Source organism: Dreissena polymorpha, chromosome 16 (assembly GCF_020536995.1).
Source record: "Dreissena polymorpha isolate Duluth1 chromosome 16, UMN_Dpol_1.0, whole genome shotgun sequence".
NCBI classification, from domain to species: Eukaryota; Metazoa; Mollusca; class Bivalvia; order Myida; family Dreissenidae; genus Dreissena; species Dreissena polymorpha.
This window is the reverse complement of record NC_068370.1, coordinates 16,114,908-16,135,589: the sequence shown is the minus strand read 5'-3', so window position 1 is coordinate 16,135,589 and position 20,682 is coordinate 16,114,908. Positions and strand designations below refer to the sequence as shown.

At 35.3% G+C, this 20,682-nt stretch overlaps 2 protein-coding genes across 3 annotated transcripts in view; one reads left to right on the top strand and one right to left on the bottom strand.

Annotated features, from left to right (window-relative positions):
- The window catches only part of LOC127862017 (sushi, von Willebrand factor type A, EGF and pentraxin domain-containing protein 1-like), a 62,305-nt gene extending 57,827 nt beyond the window's left edge, over window positions 1–4,478 (bottom strand). The window contains exons 1-3 of the mRNA XM_052400879.1: window positions 3,744–4,478; window positions 2,658–2,983; window positions 1,598–1,853 (exon numbers count right to left, since the gene is read on the bottom strand). Coding sequence (XP_052256839.1) covers window positions 1,598–1,853; window positions 2,658–2,983; window positions 3,744–3,951 — 790 coding nt within the window. The 5' untranslated portion in view covers window positions 3,952–4,478. The remainder of the gene's footprint in view (window positions 1–1,597; window positions 1,854–2,657; window positions 2,984–3,743) is intronic.
- Window positions 4,479–5,848: 1,370 nt separating this feature from the next.
- LOC127862251 (sialin-like) lies at window positions 5,849–20,468 on the top strand. 2 transcript variants are annotated; one of them, XM_052401304.1, is made up of 9 exons: window positions 5,849–5,946; window positions 7,554–7,799; window positions 8,020–8,179; window positions 8,438–8,550; window positions 9,223–9,357; window positions 10,602–10,806; window positions 13,738–13,885; window positions 14,241–14,355; window positions 14,943–20,468. In XM_052401304.1, the coding sequence occupies exons 2-9, from the start codon at window positions 7,626–7,628 to the stop codon at window positions 15,096–15,098; spliced, it is 1,206 nt and encodes a 401-aa protein (XP_052257264.1). In that variant the 5' UTR covers window positions 5,849–5,946; window positions 7,554–7,625; the 3' UTR covers window positions 15,099–20,468. The 2 variants fall into 2 exon arrangements, with proteins under 2 accessions (XP_052257264.1, XP_052257263.1); XM_052401303.1 differs by having other exon boundaries at window positions 5,946–6,080.
- The last annotated feature ends 214 nt before the right edge of the window (window positions 20,469–20,682 follow it).

The following is a 20,682-nucleotide window of genomic DNA, read 5'->3' as shown; positions in this document are numbered from 1 at the left end:
GTGTCTAGTATATTTATTTCTATATTTAGAATATTTTTTACAGAAATTCCTTTAAGCAAACAGCGCAGACCCTGATGAGGTCATCTGGGTCTACGCTGTTTGCCAAGGCCTTTTTTCTAGACGCTATGCATAAATGGGTTAAATGAGTGAATAACAACGCTAAACATAGGTATAACAAATTAGGGCAAAACCTTTATATTTTATATTTAGCATCGCTCTGGGGAGCCCGGGCTTAATGCATGTGTATACATTGTCGTCGCCGATTAGCCTGTGCGGATGCACGGGGTTATCAAGGAAGAGAATTTTCGACTATACTTGATTTTCGTTTAAAGAGATCTTTTCACCTTTTGGTAAATTGACAAAATTGAAAAAATTTGTTTCAGATTCGCAAATTTTCGTTTTATCTATGATATTTGTGAGGAAACAGCAATATTGAACATTTACCATGGTCTAATATAGCCATTATATGCATCTTTTGACGATTTAAAAACCTGAAAATTATAAAGCGAAACGATTAAATAATTTGGAGAGTTTTGTTGTTGTCGTTTAATTTTGTGAAACTACGAAGATTGCTTATTTAAAGTATAAAATACGTCTCTAATATGTATTTGGCAGGATGGCCGAGCGGTCTAATTGGTTTTTACTCCAGGACTCCGGGGATCACTGGTTCGAGCCCTCTGCTGCGGGCTACTTTTTTCCTTTTTTATATTTTATTCTTGATTTTTTACTGGAGCTTTTTAGATCCAATGTTTACATTTATCAATATAAAGCATTTAATGACAAACTTCAAAACATGCCAAAATCTATGAAAAGGCCCCTCTAAACGAGACTCTCTGAAAGTGAAAAAATCCGACAAAGCGGAAATTGTCATCCTTGATAAACCAGTACGGACTAAATTATATTTGAGCATAATATGACAAGTGCATTCGTGATATTATTCAACAAAAAAAGCATTTTGTGTATCGTATATATAACATGTTCCATTCCGCCCTTGAAAAGTACAAAATGTATTATTCATTCGATATATTAGAGCATTCAAAATTGTAGGTAAGGTTTGGACGACCTCCCTACCATTTTAGATGCAAACGGTTACAATCGTAATGTTATTTATTTAACAAAAAGAACGACAACATTAATATCTAAAATATAATTGTTTATAAATATTTCCGTACCACAAAAACATGATAAGAAAACAAGTAATGATATTAGACGCCAAAGAAATCGGAACAATGTTTTCAGAATTGACACTGACAAAAAAACGTTAAAGCGGACATTGTCATCCTTGATAAGCCAGTGTGTGTGTGGGGGGGGGGACGGGGACGGGGGATAAATGCATGTGTGGAAAGTGTCGTCCGATATAAGCCTGTTCATTCCACACAGGCTAATCATCGACGGCACTTTCCGTTTCTATAGTACTTTTTGATTAAAAGAAGTATTTTATGAGCGAAAATCCAGTCTAGGCGGAAAGTACCATCCCTTATTAGCCTGTGATACATGCTAATCTGGAACGACACTTTATGCACATGCATTAAACCCCGTTTTATCAAAGCGCGGCTCAAATTCACTCGTTGTAAATAGTAAACTCTTATGTCAATACCTTCATGGAGAGCCCTGTTGGCGAGCGACTCGAACTCCTCAAAACTGTCGAGAATGTAGGTGGACTCGTTCTTGGGCGCGGACGCCATGTCGTACAGCTCCACGATGTTGCCGTTCTGGATGCCGAATGTGAAGATCTTCACGCCCGCCTGCCGAAGTATCCGGGCCTCCACCGTCGGGTCGCCGCCGTTCGAGAAGCCGTCTGTGAGCAGGAATATTACCTTGTTCGCTGTGGGGCGCGCGTTCTTCAAGACTTTCTAATAATAGAAGCCATACATGTGCAAAACACATATTGGGTGTCGCTCTGGGAAAATCGGGTTTAATCCTTGTGCATGAAGTATCGTTCCAGATCAGCCAGTTCAAGCCGCAAGCGGCTTCATTTCAACAAAACATTCAAAAAAGCGGAAAGTGTCGTCCTAGATTAGCATTCGGACTGCAAAGGCTAATCTGGAACGACTTTTCACGACACATGCATTAAACCCGGTTTTCTCAGAGTCGGGCTCATATAAGTCTCAGTAAGCGATTAAACGGGAGATCTGATATATACTCGTTTTTGTTTAAGCGCCAAAGGCCCGGCAATAATGGCCTATGTTATGCAGATGATAATCTGAATAAAAGTCTTGTTTTCATGATTATGTTCTTCTCCTGTTTTTATTGCCATTGTTATCATGTTTATGTTAACATAACTTTGTTATTAAACGCTTCTTCTTTTTACTCTTTTTCAGCACAAATTCTTTATGAGAGAGACTTAATGTCTGAGTAAAAATAGTATTCGTGAATATTTTTTAGATGCAGATCGACAATGCGGCTTAGGTACATAAAAAAAATTATTGAAATAATATATGCAATTTTCTTGTTTTAACATAAAGTCATATACGAAACAAATAATGTCGAAGTGTCCCGCTGATCTACTTACATAATTAGAAAAGAAAAATAAGTTAAATCTACGGTATTCCGTTTTACCAAGCTACGCGCTCTATTCTATGCAATTGTGTCGTTACTCTGATAATAATTTGTATCATTTTAATTAGTTAAACGATGCAATGATAAACTACGGTGACCTTGGCCTCGAGCAGCCCGCCCAGAGTATACGTGCCGCCACCGCTGTACTCGATTTTCGCGAGGTCGTCCATCAGCGAACACTTGTTACGGAACTTCTCGACGTCCGAGAAGTAATCCACGTGACGTTTCACTTGATCGCGTGAAGAGAACGTGATCACGGAAACGCGCGTGTCGTTGACGTCGACGGTGAAGTCGGAAAGCAGTTTCTTTACGAACTTTATCTCCTCAACGAAATTCTTTTTCCCGACGCTAGTGGAGCTGTCCACAAGGAAGATGACGTCAATTTCCTGATTCATGGTAGAGCGTTTCAGTTCCATTATGTGACCTGACGTAATAAGAATTTAATTAGATCTAATGCATATGAAGTGCATTATCTGTGGTTTAAAATCTACCAGTTATAATAGTATGTAAGTTCAGTTGAGGTTTTAATTAATTAAAAAAAACTTTTTTGTTTTGTTTTTACGGTGTATTCACAGTAAATAGTATGATGATTTACCATGCACGATCATAATTATTAACATCAATGCCAGATCAGTCACGACTATCGCCAATCACAATTAATGAACTTCTACATGAGCGTCGTGCAGATGAATCACACTCCTACTTAAGGTTAATCGAATGCAGGTGATATTTCAAGGGCACCCAATTAAGCAAAACACTACGAAGGGAAGTTTACATTTTGTACCCAGACTTACACACATAATAAAGCGAAAGAAGTTAAAAAAAGGAATGTCATCTTTCTGCAGAAGTTCGCAGAGCTATGCATTATTATTATTACAATTAAGTCGCGCTCTGAGAAAACGGGAAATGCATGTGCGTAAATTGTCGTCCAAGATTAATTAGCCTGAGCAGTCCGCACAAGCAAATCAGGTACGAAACTGTCCGCCTTAACTGGATTTTCTTCAATAAGAGTCTTCCTTTAAACGAAAAATCAAATCAAATCGGAACGTGTCGTCCCTGATAAGCCTGTGATGCCTAAACAGGCTAATCTGGGACGACACTTGACGCAAACGCCTTAAACACATTTTTTGCCAGAGCGAGGCTTAATTATAAATCATTAACCGATTCTTACGAAGGCGACTTACCTTTCAACACGCCACCAAGCGTTTCAACCTTGGACTTCGAGTCTACACGCGCGGAATGTGGACTCTTCAGGAACAGGTTGTAGTCGAATATCGCGTTCGATACCTCGCCGTCATCGGCATCATCTACATCGTTGCTACGCAACCCGAAGAAAGAGTTCACACCATTTATTAGAAGCAACGTCACACACAGATTGAACAACAACTTCATGTTTATGCTAACTAAAACATGAATACACCTTTCACCATTCACGTTTCTTGTTGTTGTTGTTTTTGTTCTTACATACTAGTACCAGTAGTCTTATACGGATTACATCTTAGCTTAAAAGTTTGCTATTCTCTGGTGAAATAGTTTGCTATTCTCTGGTGAAATAGTTTGCTATTCTCTGGTGAAATAGTTTGCTATTCTCTGGTGAAATAGTTTGCTATTCTCTGGTGAAATAGTTTGCTATTCTCTGGTGAAATAGTTTGCTATTCTCTGGTGAAATACACAAGTTTGCTATTCTCTGGTGAAATACACACTTTTAACACAATCTTATTCCGGAATGTTCTATTACGACATGATTAAAATCATAGTGGTATTCGCGTGACAATTAGCGGTAATAATTCTACATGTATTTTTACGTCTGGCTGATTTACATTATATCCCCCAACAAATACCGTTTTATAATATTTTGAAGCACTATAGAGCAAGATACAAAATATCCGTCCAATTTATTGCGAGAGAGTCTCTTTCATGATATCGTACTGATAAGCCCAGCTTATCACGATTCTTATATAGGATTTCTGCCAAGCTCTTATCGAATTCGCAGCGTCTCGAATTACATTTCGCATCAACATCATATAAACATTTTGTTTTTGGGAAGAAATGTTGTTTATACAATTTGACTCTCTGTTATTGATGAATAGATATTTTACCCAGATTCATGCGCATATTATGAAAGGGGTCTTGTAAGAGGTCAATCATAAGTGACATAACAAAAATATTGCAATGAAGATAAATCACAGGGTTTCCGAAATTCCAATATGGATTTCAACCCTTACACCGGATGATGATGATGATGATGATGATGATGATGATGATGATGATGATGATGATGATGATGATGATGATGATGATGCTGCTGCTGCTGCTGCTGCTGCTGCTGCTGATGATGATGATGATGATGATGATGATGATGATGATGATGATGATGATGATGATGATGATGATGATGGTGGTGGTGATGATGAGGATGATGATGATGATGATGATGGTGATGATGGTGATGATGGTGATGATGATGATGATGATGATGATGATGATGATGATGATGATGATGATGATGATGATGATGATGATGATGATGATGATGATGATGATGATGAAAAACCTCAGGGCTCAACACTAACAGTTGTCCTATTGCCCATGGCAAGTAAAAGTTGGGTCCGGGCAAGTTATTTTATAAGCTAGTTGTCCGCCCAGGCAAGTGCAAAAAAGAACAAAGAGCATTAAATTTAGAATTTAATTAGACTATAATTGCTGTAATCATTTTGTTAAATGTGCAAAAATAAAAAAAGGTTTTGTGGTGTATCATTTTGATCTTCATTAAAAAATATGAGGCTTACAGTTAATGTGATATTACATGTTTGGGCAAGTGACTTTACGTTCAGGGCAAGTAGGTTTTCTAAGTACTTGCCCGGCAGGGCAAGTTGGTTTTTAGGTTAATGTTGAGCCCTGAACCTATGAACTAATTTTTTAATTCTTTGTGTACAAACGCGACATTCGGCTAAGTGTTCGCCGATTATCAACCAATGACTATTTTACTGTTACTCGATTCACAAATGTATACATAGTTTTCAAAAAAGTACAGTACTGTAAAGACTTAACATCTCGTATTGCATTTGTCCAGACTTTTACTTGGAAAGACTTATCATTCCCGTTAGCTGTAGTATTTTCCAAATTTTGAAACTATTTCAAATCATCATTGGTGACAGATGTGGAATTGTTATGTTTATTAATATTTGTAACAAATTACAATCCTAACATTGTGTACTATGTCAGTATAGAATAACCTGTACCTTTCCTATATTTATACATTGTGTGCATATTTTCGTTCGGGCAATATATTTACTCGCTTACATCAAATTCTTTGAGAAAAATAAGAAATGTAGATGAAATATCAGAAATTGCACGTTGTTATAATTATTGCATGAAACAGATCTGGTGTGTTTATTAATATTTTGCCCTGTATCTACACGAATAAACTCAAAATATATTTTATCATATTTAGTGATGTATGCGTTTGTAGAAATGTTTTGATGTTTATGCCACGTTCAGCATGTTTATTAAAATATTCCGTAAGTTTTTAGAATTGCATTAACGCAGTATGTTTGTACTCTTTTATATTACGTTAACCACATTACCATAATTATCACATGTTTAACTGTTCGTGTCACTCTCCTATTCTGACACATTGTCAGTATGTCGATGTCAGAATTGTCAACAGATTTTCAGCAATTTTAGCAAGATTTGTTTTTATTTCCAGAAACATATATCCTTGAAATTCCCAAATCAGAATTGGTCCTATCAGAGTAATACATCATTTAAAGATAGTCATTAAGGCCAGTATTTTGGTAATGTTTCTTGCCAATTCAGGGCCTCATTAGAGTGTTCTGGATTGTACTAGGTCTGACAGTTTCCCCTGTCACACAAACTGATGATACAGAAAGTGAAATTGACCTAACTGAAATATTCTTCAAGCAATCATTTGTATTGCACAACCAATTGTATTTGACAAAATTCTATCTCTATGATAATAATGACTTAACACAAATTGTAACAATCTTCTTTCTTCTTCTTTTCTTCTTTTATAATAATGGCTATGTTCAATACTGATACATAATAAAAATAAATTACATTATGGCCATGCGTGGGGGGTTATAAAGAAATAGATTTATAGGTTTCCAGAGTTACTCAATCCACTCAGGAAAATCCTATCAACAGTGATAAAAAAAGGTGCAAAACCTAACACCTTAAGCCCTTAAGACTTAAATATATACATATACAACTGTGCAATCATGTGATGTTTTCCATACTTTGTCCAAGTTATCTGTTGTTGCTATGGATACTGATATTTTATATGCATTTTAAAATAATAATTTATGAAATATTTAAAATATGTAAAATTATCTAAACTGAATATTAAGTCTCAACATTTTATTTTCACTAGATCTACAAATTCATCATGTCCTTTAAATTCTCCAGTTTATCTAAGGCAGAACTTCCACAAGTTATCAACTCCCTAGATATGGTCCCAAACGCTGGTAGTAATTTCAAAGACTCTTGAAATATCTTAAAAGAATCAATTCATACAGTGTTGCTAACCACTTGCAGTCTTAAGAGGAATAGGACTGAGGTTAGTTGATAATGTCATGTGCTTTTGTTCTGATAAGTTAAGGGGTGTTATTATTAAAATACATGTTGTTGGTTGCAATTAACCAAAAAATAAGATCGCAAGGTATTTGAAATGTGATTTACAGAAAAATAATTAAGTTTGCTATAGGATTGTTTATTTGTGAAAACTTGTGCTATATAAGCGTGCCAAAAAGATCATGGTATATAAGAAAACAGATATGCATAATAATAGTGCATTTCAGTGCATCAAATGCAGAATTTAATAACTTTATTTGCTAACTTACATTTTTTCCAATACTTGCTGAAAATGACAGCTTTAACTCACTCTTAAAACTTTATTATCATTAACAAAATTGTGCATTAGGTTAAAATATTATATTTGCCAACACCCTCACACAGTCACTTTTTATTTTCAGAATTGAAATGAGGAAGTAAGAAAGACAGGTGTGCTATAAAAAAATGTCTTGCCTCAGTTTGACTATCTCATAATGAACAAACCGTCACACACGCTATGGCTATGTTGTATAGCCAATTTCATCAATGCGGCCGATCGTGTGATCATGCCTATAGCCATTGTGCCCATGACTGATCAGTTCAAATGGGACATGCATGGCCAGGGCTGGGTTCTCAGCTCCTTTGCTGTCGGATACATTAGTAGCCAAGTAAGTTACCGTTAGCCTTTTCTTTTTGTTGGCTTTGGATGAAAATAATAGAAATTGGTATTCATTTATTATTTTATTTATAGAATTTGCTTAAATCCAGATATTTTTGTATAACTTTTTATCAGTTTCAAAAATGGTTTAATTGCAGATTTTTTTCATGATTGTAAATAAAGGCAGATGTTAAATATTATGAAGGTGACTGTCACGTGTTCATTTTCAGGTGATTGGTGCTAGTGCGACTCGCAAGTATGGAGGCAAGAACATGCTGACAATATCAGTGTTGCTGTGGTCCATGTCTACGTTCCTTGTTCCAATGTTTGCTCACTCCATATATGCACTCATCATTGGCAGAGTAATTCTTGGACTGGGGGAGGGGCTAGGTGAGTATACATGCTTTCACAATTGTCAAGAAATTGTTGAAACATATGATTTGTCCTATTACATCAAAAGCCTTAGTTTATACTGTATATTGTGCATTAAAATCTCCAAAAGCGCCTGACTTAGTCCTGATTGCCATTATTTATCAAAATTATTGCTTTCTATCAACATATGCAACTTTGAGAACAATTCCTAAATTACCTGTGTAACTGATTTTATTTATTGACAACCTTGACTGTGTCACTGTATGACTGTTTCAGGCTTGCCTACAATATTCCACATTTTCTCCCATGGTATCCCCAGTGAGGAGAGATCTCGGGCATTCGGCTACCTTGTTGCTCTAGGATCCATTGGCCAAACAGTAGCCTCTGTGGTAAATAAGCAGGCACTTCTTGTTCGATTTGGGCGTACATGCTTTGTGGGATTGTATTGAAGAAAAAATGAAGCCCCTTGTCCTATAAATGCAAACATTCTTCAACATGAAGAACCTTACAATTTCAAACTAATAAAAATGAACAATCTCTTAAGAAAACAGATGATAGTAATATAGTGGAAACCCTCTAATCCGGATCCTCTCTATACTGGAATCCTCTCTAAACCTAACAAATTGTCCGGTCCCATTTTTTTCCCTTTAAAACTATGCAGAAAATAGCTCCTCAGGACCGGAATCCCCTCAATTCCGAATACCTGTCATTCTTTGGATCAAAATTGGGTGATTCCATACATAATTGTACCTTTCAAAACCGGTCAGGACCGGTTTATTGCACCTGAGACCTAGATTAAAAAACATGTGAATAGAGGATTACAGACGTGTGAAATCACAAAACAATGAAAAGACTGGGCTTAATGCATGTATTTATGGTATAATTAGTTTTAAGGAAGTCGCTCCTTACCGAAAATCAAGTTTAGGCGGAAAGTGTCGTCCCTGATAAGCCTGTGCACAGGCTAATCTTGGACGACACTTTACGCACATGCATTAAGCCCAGTTTTCTCAGAACATGACACATAGAGTAACAAAATGTATACTTAACATATTTGATTCCAGGTGTGTCCCCACTTGAGCTGGCAGTGGATGTTCTACCTGTTTGGTGCTATTGGCTTCCTCTGGGTGTTTGTGTGGATCTACTGCTACAAGGAATGCAAGGGATCAGTTGACGAGGAGTTTCTACAACCACCTAAAGTACAGCTTATTGTCCCCTACCGGTAAAACCGGAGGGGACTTATGGTTTGCGCTCCGTCTGTCAGTCTGTCCGTCACACCATGTGGATCCTGCGATAACTTTAAAAGTTCTTCATATTTTTTCATGAAACTTGAAACATGGATAGATGGAAATATGGAGATAATGCATGTCATTTCATTTTGTTCCTACGTCAAGAATTCTGGTTGCTATGGCAGCAAATAAAATACAAATTACAGACAATGATGGAGTTTCACCGGTAGGGGACAATATTGCTTGGCAATCTCTTGTTTACGTATTGTTTACAGTTCTCCCTTGCAAAAACTTCAGTAACATCTCACAGAAGGACAATGCTCACTTGAAAAAACTTCTGCTGCCAATTTAAAACATTGCTGTGGTTGGTTGAAGAATATGACCCACAGGTGGGGCAAGTTTCTTTATGTGGCTGTAGTGAAACATTTTATACACAATTTTGTTATATTGTTCCTGAGATTTTTTGTTTTAATGTTGGCTCTGCCAAGTTCTAAAATGGTTTATTAACCATCACAAAAGTTTCTCAGGACAATACAGTTCCCTGAAGGTCTTTTGAGCAACCAACGGCCTCTTCTCATTAACAAGTTTTGAAGTGCTAAAGAGTGATCGTCTGGTTTTTATAAGCATATTGATTCTTTAAAATTAACTTACATTTCAAAATTGATATGACATCATTTGATTGCAAATTAAAGTTTATTGACAGCGATTTTTCATTCCCAATTGGGAAAAGTACTTGTACCATACCAAATGTGAAAAATCAGTGTGAAAAACCCTGAAATTGGGAAATTCCCGTTGTTAAATCTTCCAATTGGGAATTATAGTTTTTTTTAATTGCTTGGTATCTACATTCATTTTGGCTTGAAATGTTCAGTGTTAAGTGCTCATTTTATTTGTTAACTTGTAGATAATGCACTTTTGGAACAAAATTGATGGAATTCTCCTTCCTTTTGGGAATTTTTAGACAGCCATTGGGAATTTTGTAGTTTTTCTTAGATTGGGAAAGTACCTTTTACAGGTACTTTATAAAGAAGGGAAAAAATGGCTGATTTATATGAAATACATGCTGTATACATTTTTGGGTAATTTATATTCATGTAATATACTTCATATTTGTTATTCATACATCTGTTAAATATTTAACATTAATGAGTTCACAACCCCAAATGTTGACATTTTACATTTTGTGTAGAAGATAATTCCATGCTCTTTTGCAGGTCAATAATACAAATGTGAACTGGCGAGAATTTATAAACCACTGGCCGCTCTGGTCGATATACATTGCTCATTTCTCTATGAACTGGTCGAACTACATCATCATGCACTGGCTCCCAACGTACCTCACACGGTCCCTAGGTGCCGGGAAAGCACACATCATGCTGACTGCGGTGCCTTACGTTATGAACTCAGCAGTTGGCATGGGTGAGTTGTGTCTGGTATTTGTTTGCGAAACAAAACAATTATTTTTTGCCATTGTTTAAAGCACAGATTCCTTTCTCTTCTTTGTTTGTCCAATTTTAGGCATGAAGTGGTAATAGTGGTTGAATCACCATTGACAGATTGATTGACATCTGTCTGTCTGTGTCTGTCTGTCTGTCTGTCTGTCTGTCTGTCTGTCTGTCGAGACATCCTGGTTCAAAAGACTTTCTCTTATGCTTTTCAAAGTACACAATTCTATCTTGTATGTATAGTCCCTTATGAAGTTATGCATGTTTGATCTGTAGTAAAAATAACAAAAGTTATGCACTTTCAGTGCCCCGTGCATGTCACTCTAAAAAAGTTAAATAACTTGCACATACCTTACATGACAATGCAAATAGGCAAAACATGTGCGTGAACAAGTCAAAATTAAAGATACAGCATCACTAGTATTCATATTTTACCATGCTGATCATTAACTGCACAATTTAGATATTAATGTCACTTGTCTTAGTTTCTATGATATGACAGGGACAGAACCCTGTAGAAGCCCAGGATAAACTGGGCTTAATGCATACCGTAATTACTGTTTTAGGACACTTAAAAAGAAGAATATTTTTAGATGTCCTAAAATTTAGATATGGAAAATATAAAAAACAAAACGAAAAAGATGTCCAAAAATTTAGAGACAAGTATATAATATTTGTTTGACAATTATTATATTGAAATAAAAACTAAAATCTATGTGCAATAATTTTATCATGCTGTACTCTTCTTTCTCTGTTCCGGAGGGGACTTATGGTTTGCACTCTGTGTGTCCGTCAGTCAGTCAGTCTGTCACACTTTTCTGGATCCTGCGATAACTTTTACAGTTCTTCATATTTTTTCATGAAACTTGAAACATGGATAGATGGTAATATGGAGATTATGCATATCATTTCATTTCGTTCCTACGTCAAAAATTCTGGTTGCTATGGCAACAAATAGACTAGAAATACTGCTGAAAATGGTAGTTTTCTGGATCCTGCGATAACTTTAAAAAGTTTTTAATATTTTTTTATGAAACTTAAAACATGGGTAGATGGCAATATAGACATTATGCACGTAATTTCATTTCGTTCATACATAAAAAATTCTGGTTGCTATGGCAACAAATAGACTAGAAATACTGCTGAAAATGGTGGTTTTCTGGATCCTGTGATAACTTAAAGTTCTTCATATTTTTTCATGAAACTTGAAACATGAATAGATGGCAATATGGTCAAAATTATGCATGTCATCTCATTTCTATCCTACGTCAACAATTCTGGTTGCTATGGCAACAAATAGACTAGAAATACTGCTGAAAATGGTGGTTTTCTGGATCCTGCTATAAATTTAAAAGTTCTTAATATTTTTTCATGAAACTTCAAGCATGGAAAGATGGCAATATGGACATTTTGCTCGTCATTTTATTTCATTCCTACGTCAAAAATTATGGTTGCTATGGCAACAAATAGACTAGAAATACTGCTGAAAATGGTGGTTTTCTGGATCCTTCTTCATATTTTTTCATGAAACTTTAAACATGAATAGATGGCAATATGGACAAAATTATGCACGTCATCTCATTTCTATCCTACGTCAACAATTCTGGTTGCTATGGCAACAAATAGACTAGAAATACTGCTGAAAATGGTGGTTTTCTGGATCCTGCGATAACTTAAAAAGTTCTTCATATTTTTTCATGATACTTGAAACATGAATAGATGGCAATATGGACAAAATTATGCAGGTCATCTCATTTCTATCCTACGTCAACAATTCTGGTTGCTATGGCAACAAATAGACTAGAAATACTGCTGAAAATGGTGGTTTTCTGGATCCTGCTATAAATTTAAAAGTTCTTCATATGTTTTCATAAAACTTGAAATATGGATAGATGGCAATATGGACATTACGGCGTCATTTCATTTGATCCTACGTCAAAAATTCTGGTTGCTATGGCAACAAATTTAAAAAATAAATTCTGACTATGGTGGAATTTCTGGCAATGGTGGAGCCGGTAGGGGACATATATTGCTTGGCAATAGTCTTGTTAAATTAATGCAAGTAAAAAAGTAAAAACATTTAATATACTGCTTCCTTAATATATTATCACTTCAAATGCTGTTGGATGAAACCATTGTTTTACATGGTAATTTACCCAAAAACTTGGCGTAATTTCTGTATGTGTAAAGTGTCATCCTAGATTAGTCTGTATCTGTACAGGCTTATCAGAGACAACACTTTCCGCTCAACTGGAATTTCGTTTAAAAGGGAATTTCTTTAAAGGGGCCTTTTCACAGATTTTGGCACGTTTTGAAGTTTGTCAATAAATGCTTGATATTGATAAATGTAAACATTGGATCTAAAAAGCTCCAGTAAAAAACATTAATAAAATTAAAGAAAGAAAAATAAAGTAACCCGCAACTTGGCTCAACCACTGACCCCTGGAGTTAATGGAGTAAAAGTCTATCGCTTAGACCACTCTGCCAGTCTTCACACAATTATTGATGTATTTTATACTTTATATAAGCAATAGTATAACAAAATATAACAACAACAACAAAACTCTCCAAATTAATCAATTGTTTCGCGTTGCAACACTTTATTATTTTCAGGGTTTTTTTAATTGTAAAAAGATGCACATAATGGATTTTTTAGAGCATGGCAAATGTTCAGTATTACTGTTTCCTCACAAATATCATAACTACAACCAAAATTTGCGAATCTAAAACATTTATTTTTAATTTTTGTCAATTTTCCAAAGCGTGAAAAGGCCCCTTTAAACCAAAAATGTCAAAGTGTTGTCCCTGATATGCCCTTGCAGACTGCACAGGATAAACTGGGACCAAACATTAAGCACATGCATTAGACCCATTTTTCTCAGACAGAGGTTCATATCTTCTTCAGTGGCAGGCCACTGCGCAGACTCGTTGATCACACGACGCAAGTGGACTGTGCTGTCTGTACGACGGCTGATGACCAGCATAGGGCTCCTGGGACCCGGCCTCTTTATTCTCTTCTTCAGCGCCGTCGATAACCTTCCTCTTGCTGTCTTGTAAGTGTAAATCCTCCTTTTATATGGCTTCAATAGCATGGCCACAACGCTTAACAATGAAAGGTAATGTATTGCAAGAATTTAATATAAAACTGTGGCATTTCGCTCACACACTACATTCGGCACAATATTATAAGACTTCTATAGAAGTATGAAATAGTAAATGAAACTGCTAGGCAATACGTAAAATGTATATCCTTTAAGTGTAGATTTGCAAGTACTTTTTTCATCCCCTAAGATAAATGCATTCCTGTGTTATTGCAATAGAACATAAATGAAAAAGAGAGTTATTAGTATTGTGACCAAGCTCCAGTTATAGTGTGATACAGTTTAATATCTACTTTCCATGTTTCAGTTTTGTGACGGTGTGTCTGGGACTGAGTGCATGCAATTCCTCTGGACATCTGAGTAACCACGCAGAAGTGGCACCAAGTCATGCAGGCATCACCTTCGCCATCTCCAATACTCTTGTAAGTGCTCGCCTCAGGCATGTAACATGATTGTCATAGTAATGTAGAAACCAATCAGGTATATGAGATCCTTATAATACATAATAATCCAAAATAAAGGCTGTACAAAATAGTGTGTGACGAATGCTAGTTTATCAAAATTTCTGTAGGTACAAATGGCAAGTGTCAAGAATAGTTATGAACCATGGTCCACAGCAAACAATTTGCCACGATTGCTCTCATTTTATATTCTGGATTCATGCAACTTGGTGCTCTTTTCATATTCTCATGTGTCAACCTGCAGCATCTCCAATACATTTGCATGTGCGTGCAAATGGTGCAGAGATACTGGTCAGGCCAAAACAAACGACGTTTGTTTCCACTTGCTTAACTCCCGCAAATAGGCTAGGTAATAGGATTGAAATATGCCCAACAACTACATACATTCATCCGTTCAAAATTAGACTTAATGATTTATAGTTAATCAATTAAGGTAAACACTCAAAAGGTATAAGCATTGGTCGGTTGAGACTTAGTTTGAAACTAAGATAAATGATTGTATTGTTGCGTCTTAATGTAAAGAGAACATTATTATATTCTCTTTTCAGGCAACTATTCCTGGCATTCTCTGTGGTCCACTCACAGCAGAGTTGGTTACCAGCAGCGGTGGTCGTTGGTTACCGGTGTTTGTGATAGCAGCAGGCGTGAACTTTGTTGGCTGCATTGTGTACGTCAGTCAAAGTGCCGCTAGTCAACTGTTGTAGCACTTGCCAAAGGGTCGGTGCAGAACTTGTCAGTGAACAAATAGTGATGTTGCCAATATTTATTTGCGTCAAATTTGTCTGTGTTTTTTTAAAGTAAAATATTTGTTAGGGTCTCGTGTGAAACTAGTGCAGCTAGAACGCACTGGCACTTCTGGCAGTTGTGGAACTGTTAACATTGCTCTTGCCTTTATATTTTTGCCAAATTTGTATGTGTAAAAAAAAATAATATTTTTATAAATGTGTAGTGTGTTACATAAAAACTACAATACATTGTTGCTGATGTAGAAATGTTTAGCAGGAACAATAGTTTCACTCTCCGTTTGTCTTGTTAATCTTGGCCAATTGATTTGAGAGTTTGAATTAAACAAAGATGGCTGAGTAGCATTGATGGGTTTTACATAATTTGAATGCAAGCAATGAAAAAAAATACCTAAAGAAAGTTGTTTTATGTAATCATTTCTGCTCTTACTGAATAATAGGAAAATGGAAATATTTTATATTCCAATGAAGAGAAATCCTGTACTTACTGTTTTGAACATACGTTGAAAAAAATATAGAAAATGACTTTAGGAATTGTTGTGCTGTAAGTGTTTTTGTATTGTATACTTAAAGGCATTCAAAGTCGTCTATAAATTTGCACCTAATATTGTATATGTACTTATTGTTTATGTTCAGGCTCTACCAATACTTTTTCACTGACTTGTGCTGTACTGATCTACATTTTGAGGAGTGAGCATGAAACAAATGTACCATGCTCCGGGAAAACGGCGCTTAATGCATGCTTGTTTAGTGTCCTCTTTTATTTTTCTGTTAGGATTGCACAGGCTAATCTGAGGAGAATCTTTTGACACATGCATTAACCCACATTTTTCCAGAGTGGACATGTGTGATAGTGACACTAGAAGCAGATGCAATTGTTTCACACTTAACACATAACATATGAGTCATGTTCTGAGAAAACTGGGCATAATGCATGTGCGTAAAGTGTTGTCCCAGATTAGCCTGTGCGGTCTGCACTGGCTTATCAGGGACGAAACTTTCTGCTTTTATGGTATTTTTAGTAATTTCAAGGAAGTCCCTGCTTACCGAAAATGAAGTTTAGGCGGAAAGTGTCGTCCCTGATTAGCTTGTGCGGACTGCACAGGCTAATCTGGGACGACACTTTACGCACATGCATTATGCCCAGTTTTATCAGAACACAACTCATATTATTACGGTTATTTCAGAGGTTTTATTGAGTGCTTTCATAGGTATCCATGTAGTTGTGCACAGGAGCTTGTGTGATATTTAACTAACTTGGTACTGTCTGTGTACATAGTTTTGACAGTTTTAGGTTATGAAACATTACAGTATCTTCTGGATGGTGCCACTAGAGTTACATGTGTTGCCTACTGGGTTGTTAACCCGCCTGTTTGTGTTTTATCACATTGTGGAATAGTAATTCATCATTTACACCAATCTGTATCAAATTAAGTTAAAACTTTGTGCTCGATTATGTGTACTCATTTTCGCCATGATTTCTTTCCATCATGTTCAGTTTCTTTTTTGCAAGAGAGAACAACCTTAAAGAAGAGGCTTCAAAGACAAGCGTTTAAGTGAACTTATTGCAGCATTTATAGATATCTGAAGATTTTGTTTTGTTGGTTCCGTATTATTCAGTTTGAGTTAACACCAAGAATTTTAAACATAGATTATATACACATGTACATAGAATGATGAAAAAAGGGAAAAGCTTATACTTATAGTGTATATAGCAATATGTATTCATATGAATATGGATATAATTTTCAATAATGTGATTACTATTGCACAGAAGCAGGTCATATTACATAAACATTATCACTGTTGTTAAATTTCTGGACCATTTGTGTACCGTGCATGTTATTGAACAAATTTTTGCAATGTATTATCATGTTGTTAGATCATGTAAGAATAGACTCTTGTTGACTTTTTAAAATAAATGTTTAAAAGAGAGCTTCGTTATGTAGTGTAGATCTATAGTTTATATTTCCCTTCTTGTTTTTGGTGCACCAAATCGGTTGTTTTTAATATGTTCCATTCTTGTTTTACACATGTTACTCGTCATTATTTCTGTGTATTTTCACATTTTACAGAAATGTTATTTATGTTATTATATGGATAATAAAGGTAAATACATCTATAAGTCATGCTAAGTCTGCTTTGTTAATGTATGCAGCAATTTAGTCTGAATTGTTATTGATATTTAATCACTTTTAGTTACAAATATATAGTATTGATATTGTATGATTCTACTCAATTGAAGTAAGATGCTAACATGTAATTTATTTTATTGAGGAATAGCGATATAATAGCCTTTTAAGCATGTTAGATAACTGCAGCTTCACTTTTGCACTATTCCGTTTATTGTGCATTTAATATAAGTTAGACATTAACTCATACATGTATCAGTGTTAGTTCTTTATCTGACAGTTTGTGAATAGAAACTCATTTAAAACACTGCAAGTGTATTCAAGGAAATACGTGTTTTTAAGAAGTATAAATACAAACAAGCACAAACATTGCAAAAATATGGCTAGTGCAAAACACAACAACAGGTCATTAAAAATTATATGGTATTCCTGCAAAAGAATCTAAATATTCAATCTCAATATCAATTGAGAAAATAATTTTTTAATGAAATGGGATTTCATTTGTTGTTGTGCCGTCAGTTTATTGTGATCAATTATAGACTTAATAACTGAGAGGAGGGTGATCAAAAGTCCCATTTAATGATTTATTATTTCTGTGGCGCAATTTCTCAAAGGCTGTCTGTTGTTTCTGTCATGGAGCATGTTAAAAAGTAAAGAACAGCAGTAACCTGTAAATCTCAGGGTTTCAATAATGTCCATTTCCAAAAGAACTGCTTTTTTTCATAATCTATAATCTCTGTGTATATTTCTATATTATCTTTACTACCACATCTTACCACACAAGTCGATTCCTTTGAAATCACTTTTTTGTGACTTCTTCTGAATTAAATTGAATATGTATTTATTTATACAATCTTCAATGTACATAGGAAATTTATGAATAAAAAATGTGTGAACCATGCTTAATTTTGGATCTGCACTTTTTGCTCATTTGCTCTCTGTAATGCTTTTAAAGTATATGTGATTTTGTGATCAAATGTTTGTATTGCAGACTCATAAAGTGAGATTATTGTGTAGAAATCTGTTTTCATTTCTTTTCGGCCAAAATGAGGGCTTGTTTGTTTGCTTATAAATACCCGTGTTGTTACCGTTTACCCACAAATGTCAACTGAACTTAATATTGGCATTCATAATAAGTAGATTTCATAACTGATAGCTTCCTGTATCTGCATTTTATATTGTTTGAAAGAAGCTTCCACATATATACTAGATTGCAAATGTTCTTTATCCTAACGCTGTATAGCTTAATCAAGAAAATTCAGGGGAAAGTGTCTGCTATACTACTTGTCATAATATCAGCGTCCCTGTAATGTTTTGGTAAAGGTTAACATGCAACAATGCGATATCACTGTTTCCACTACAGATATTCAATTGAAACTTAAATCGTATGTTAAGGGTAGTTGTGTGAAGTCACGGACCATGTTTCATAACTCTTCATGTCCATTTTAGAAGAAAAATGACACTTTATGTACTTAACAAATTCTGGTTTATGTTTACTATATTTACTATGTATATGTATATTTCAATAAAACCTTTATGTACATATGTTGAAAGGGTCAATATAAACATTCACTGACTAGGAACCATAACAGTGACCAGATGTTAAACAGGATTATGCCCCCTTTTGAAATTACAAAAGACCAGTAATATAATGATATAATAAAATTGAAATAAGTATAATGTTTATGTTTAACAAGTGCATATCTCTGTAAATTCTACAGATTTTCAATCGAAAACTTTTACATATTTTTTTTTATCATAATGCTAGGTCACAGACCAATGCCCATACGTCTAATGCGATAAGGCAGATAATGCCTCTTTTTGTACTAAGAAATTTCTTGTAAAAGTGTGCCTGCAACAGCTTGTATCTCCATCTGACATGAAAACTTAGCAGTTGGTTAGAATTAAACCATTTGGGTCAAGGTCACTGTGTCAAAAAATGTAAACATATGTAGTTTATGAAAGTTTGTGTTCAAAAGTTCAATTAGAATGAGTATCTTGTGCTTTCATGCAGACCTAGGTTGGGATTACATTTGGGGCCAGTTGGGTCAAGGTCACATGTTGACAGCTTATATGCAGACCTTGCTTTAAAATCAGTGAAATTGAGCTGAATTAATCAGTAAAAAATTGAAAAATATTTTTGTTTTGCCATACATACTTTTCGTGTTTTACTTTTCGTGTTTAAAATTATAAATGTTCATCTTTTACTTTGTGTATTTAATATAATATAACAGATATTAATTTAATTTCAATTATGTCTTTGTGGTCTTTATATCAAGTGACTGACAGAAACGTACACTATACTATCAAATTTGAAAGAATATGGCATAAGAGCATGCTGTCTTAGAACAACTGTTTTTTCCTGCATGCATTAGCACATTCTCTGTGCACTTACTGTATATTGAATTCAATGAGGGAAATTTTTGTTTTGGTAGTTCTCATGTAAGCTTATAACTTAACAAAGCTGTCTCTACTGACCAAAGTCTGCATGTACATGTATATATATATATTTCTATTATGTTGTTAAATTATGTTAAATCCCATCAACTGTTGACCAAGCCAGTATCTATGTCTTCGAATGTCCAGTTATTTAATGACTCAAGTTATGTGAAACAATGTCTTATGCTTTATGCAGTCTCTAGACCAGCCTGGCATTTAATTAAAACATCAAACCTTGTATTACTTTATAATGGACAGAGTCTCCTTACCAGACTTTAATTGCATAGGCTGGTCTGGAGCGGCGCTGGGAGCATATGAGTCGTGTTCTTAGAAAACTGGGTATAATGCATGTGCGTAAAGTGTCGTCCCAGATTAGCCTGTGCAGTCCGCACAGGCTAATCAGGGACGACACTTTCCGCCTAAATTGGGTTTTTGCTAAGAAGAGATTGCATTTAAACGAAAAATGTCATAAAAGCGAAGTGTCGTTCCTGTTTAGCCTGTGTGGACTGCACAGGCTAATCTGGGACGACTCTTTAGGCACATGCATTATGCCCAGTTTTCTCAGAACACGACTCATTTGCTCTTAGATCCATTTTTGCATGACGTGGCTGAAGTATCGACCAACATTTGCCATGCTTGGAATTGAGCTGTGTGGCATATAATCTGTTGCTTATTTTTTATAAACATTGTACTTTGCAACCATTTTAATCATCATGTGTATTTAATTGTTCATACATGATCAAATAAAATTTATAACATGGTTTGTGGTCATGTATTTATTTATTTATTTTCATGCCCCCGGATCGAATGATCGGGGGCATATTGTTTTTGGCCTGTCAGTCTGTCATTCTGTCTCAAAACTTTAACCTTTTTAAAGTTTTGCGACAACTTTTGCAATATTGAAGATAGCAACTTGATATTTGGCATGCATCTGTATCTCATGAAGCTGCACATTTTGAGTGGTGAAAGGTCAA

Bases quoted from the DNA above. Each gene is read 5' to 3' on its own strand.
- LOC127862251 (XM_052401304.1), top strand. From the start codon at position 7,626: ATGAACAAACCGTCACACACGCTATGGCTATGTTGTATAGCCAATTTC. The intron at 8,180-8,437 runs GTGAGTATACAT...TGACTGTTTCAG, and splicing joins TGGACTGGGGGAGGGGCTAG to GCTTGCCTACAATATTCCAC. The intron at 14,356-14,942 runs GTAAGTGCTCGC...TTCTCTTTTCAG, and splicing joins TCGCCATCTCCAATACTCTT to GCAACTATTCCTGGCATTCT.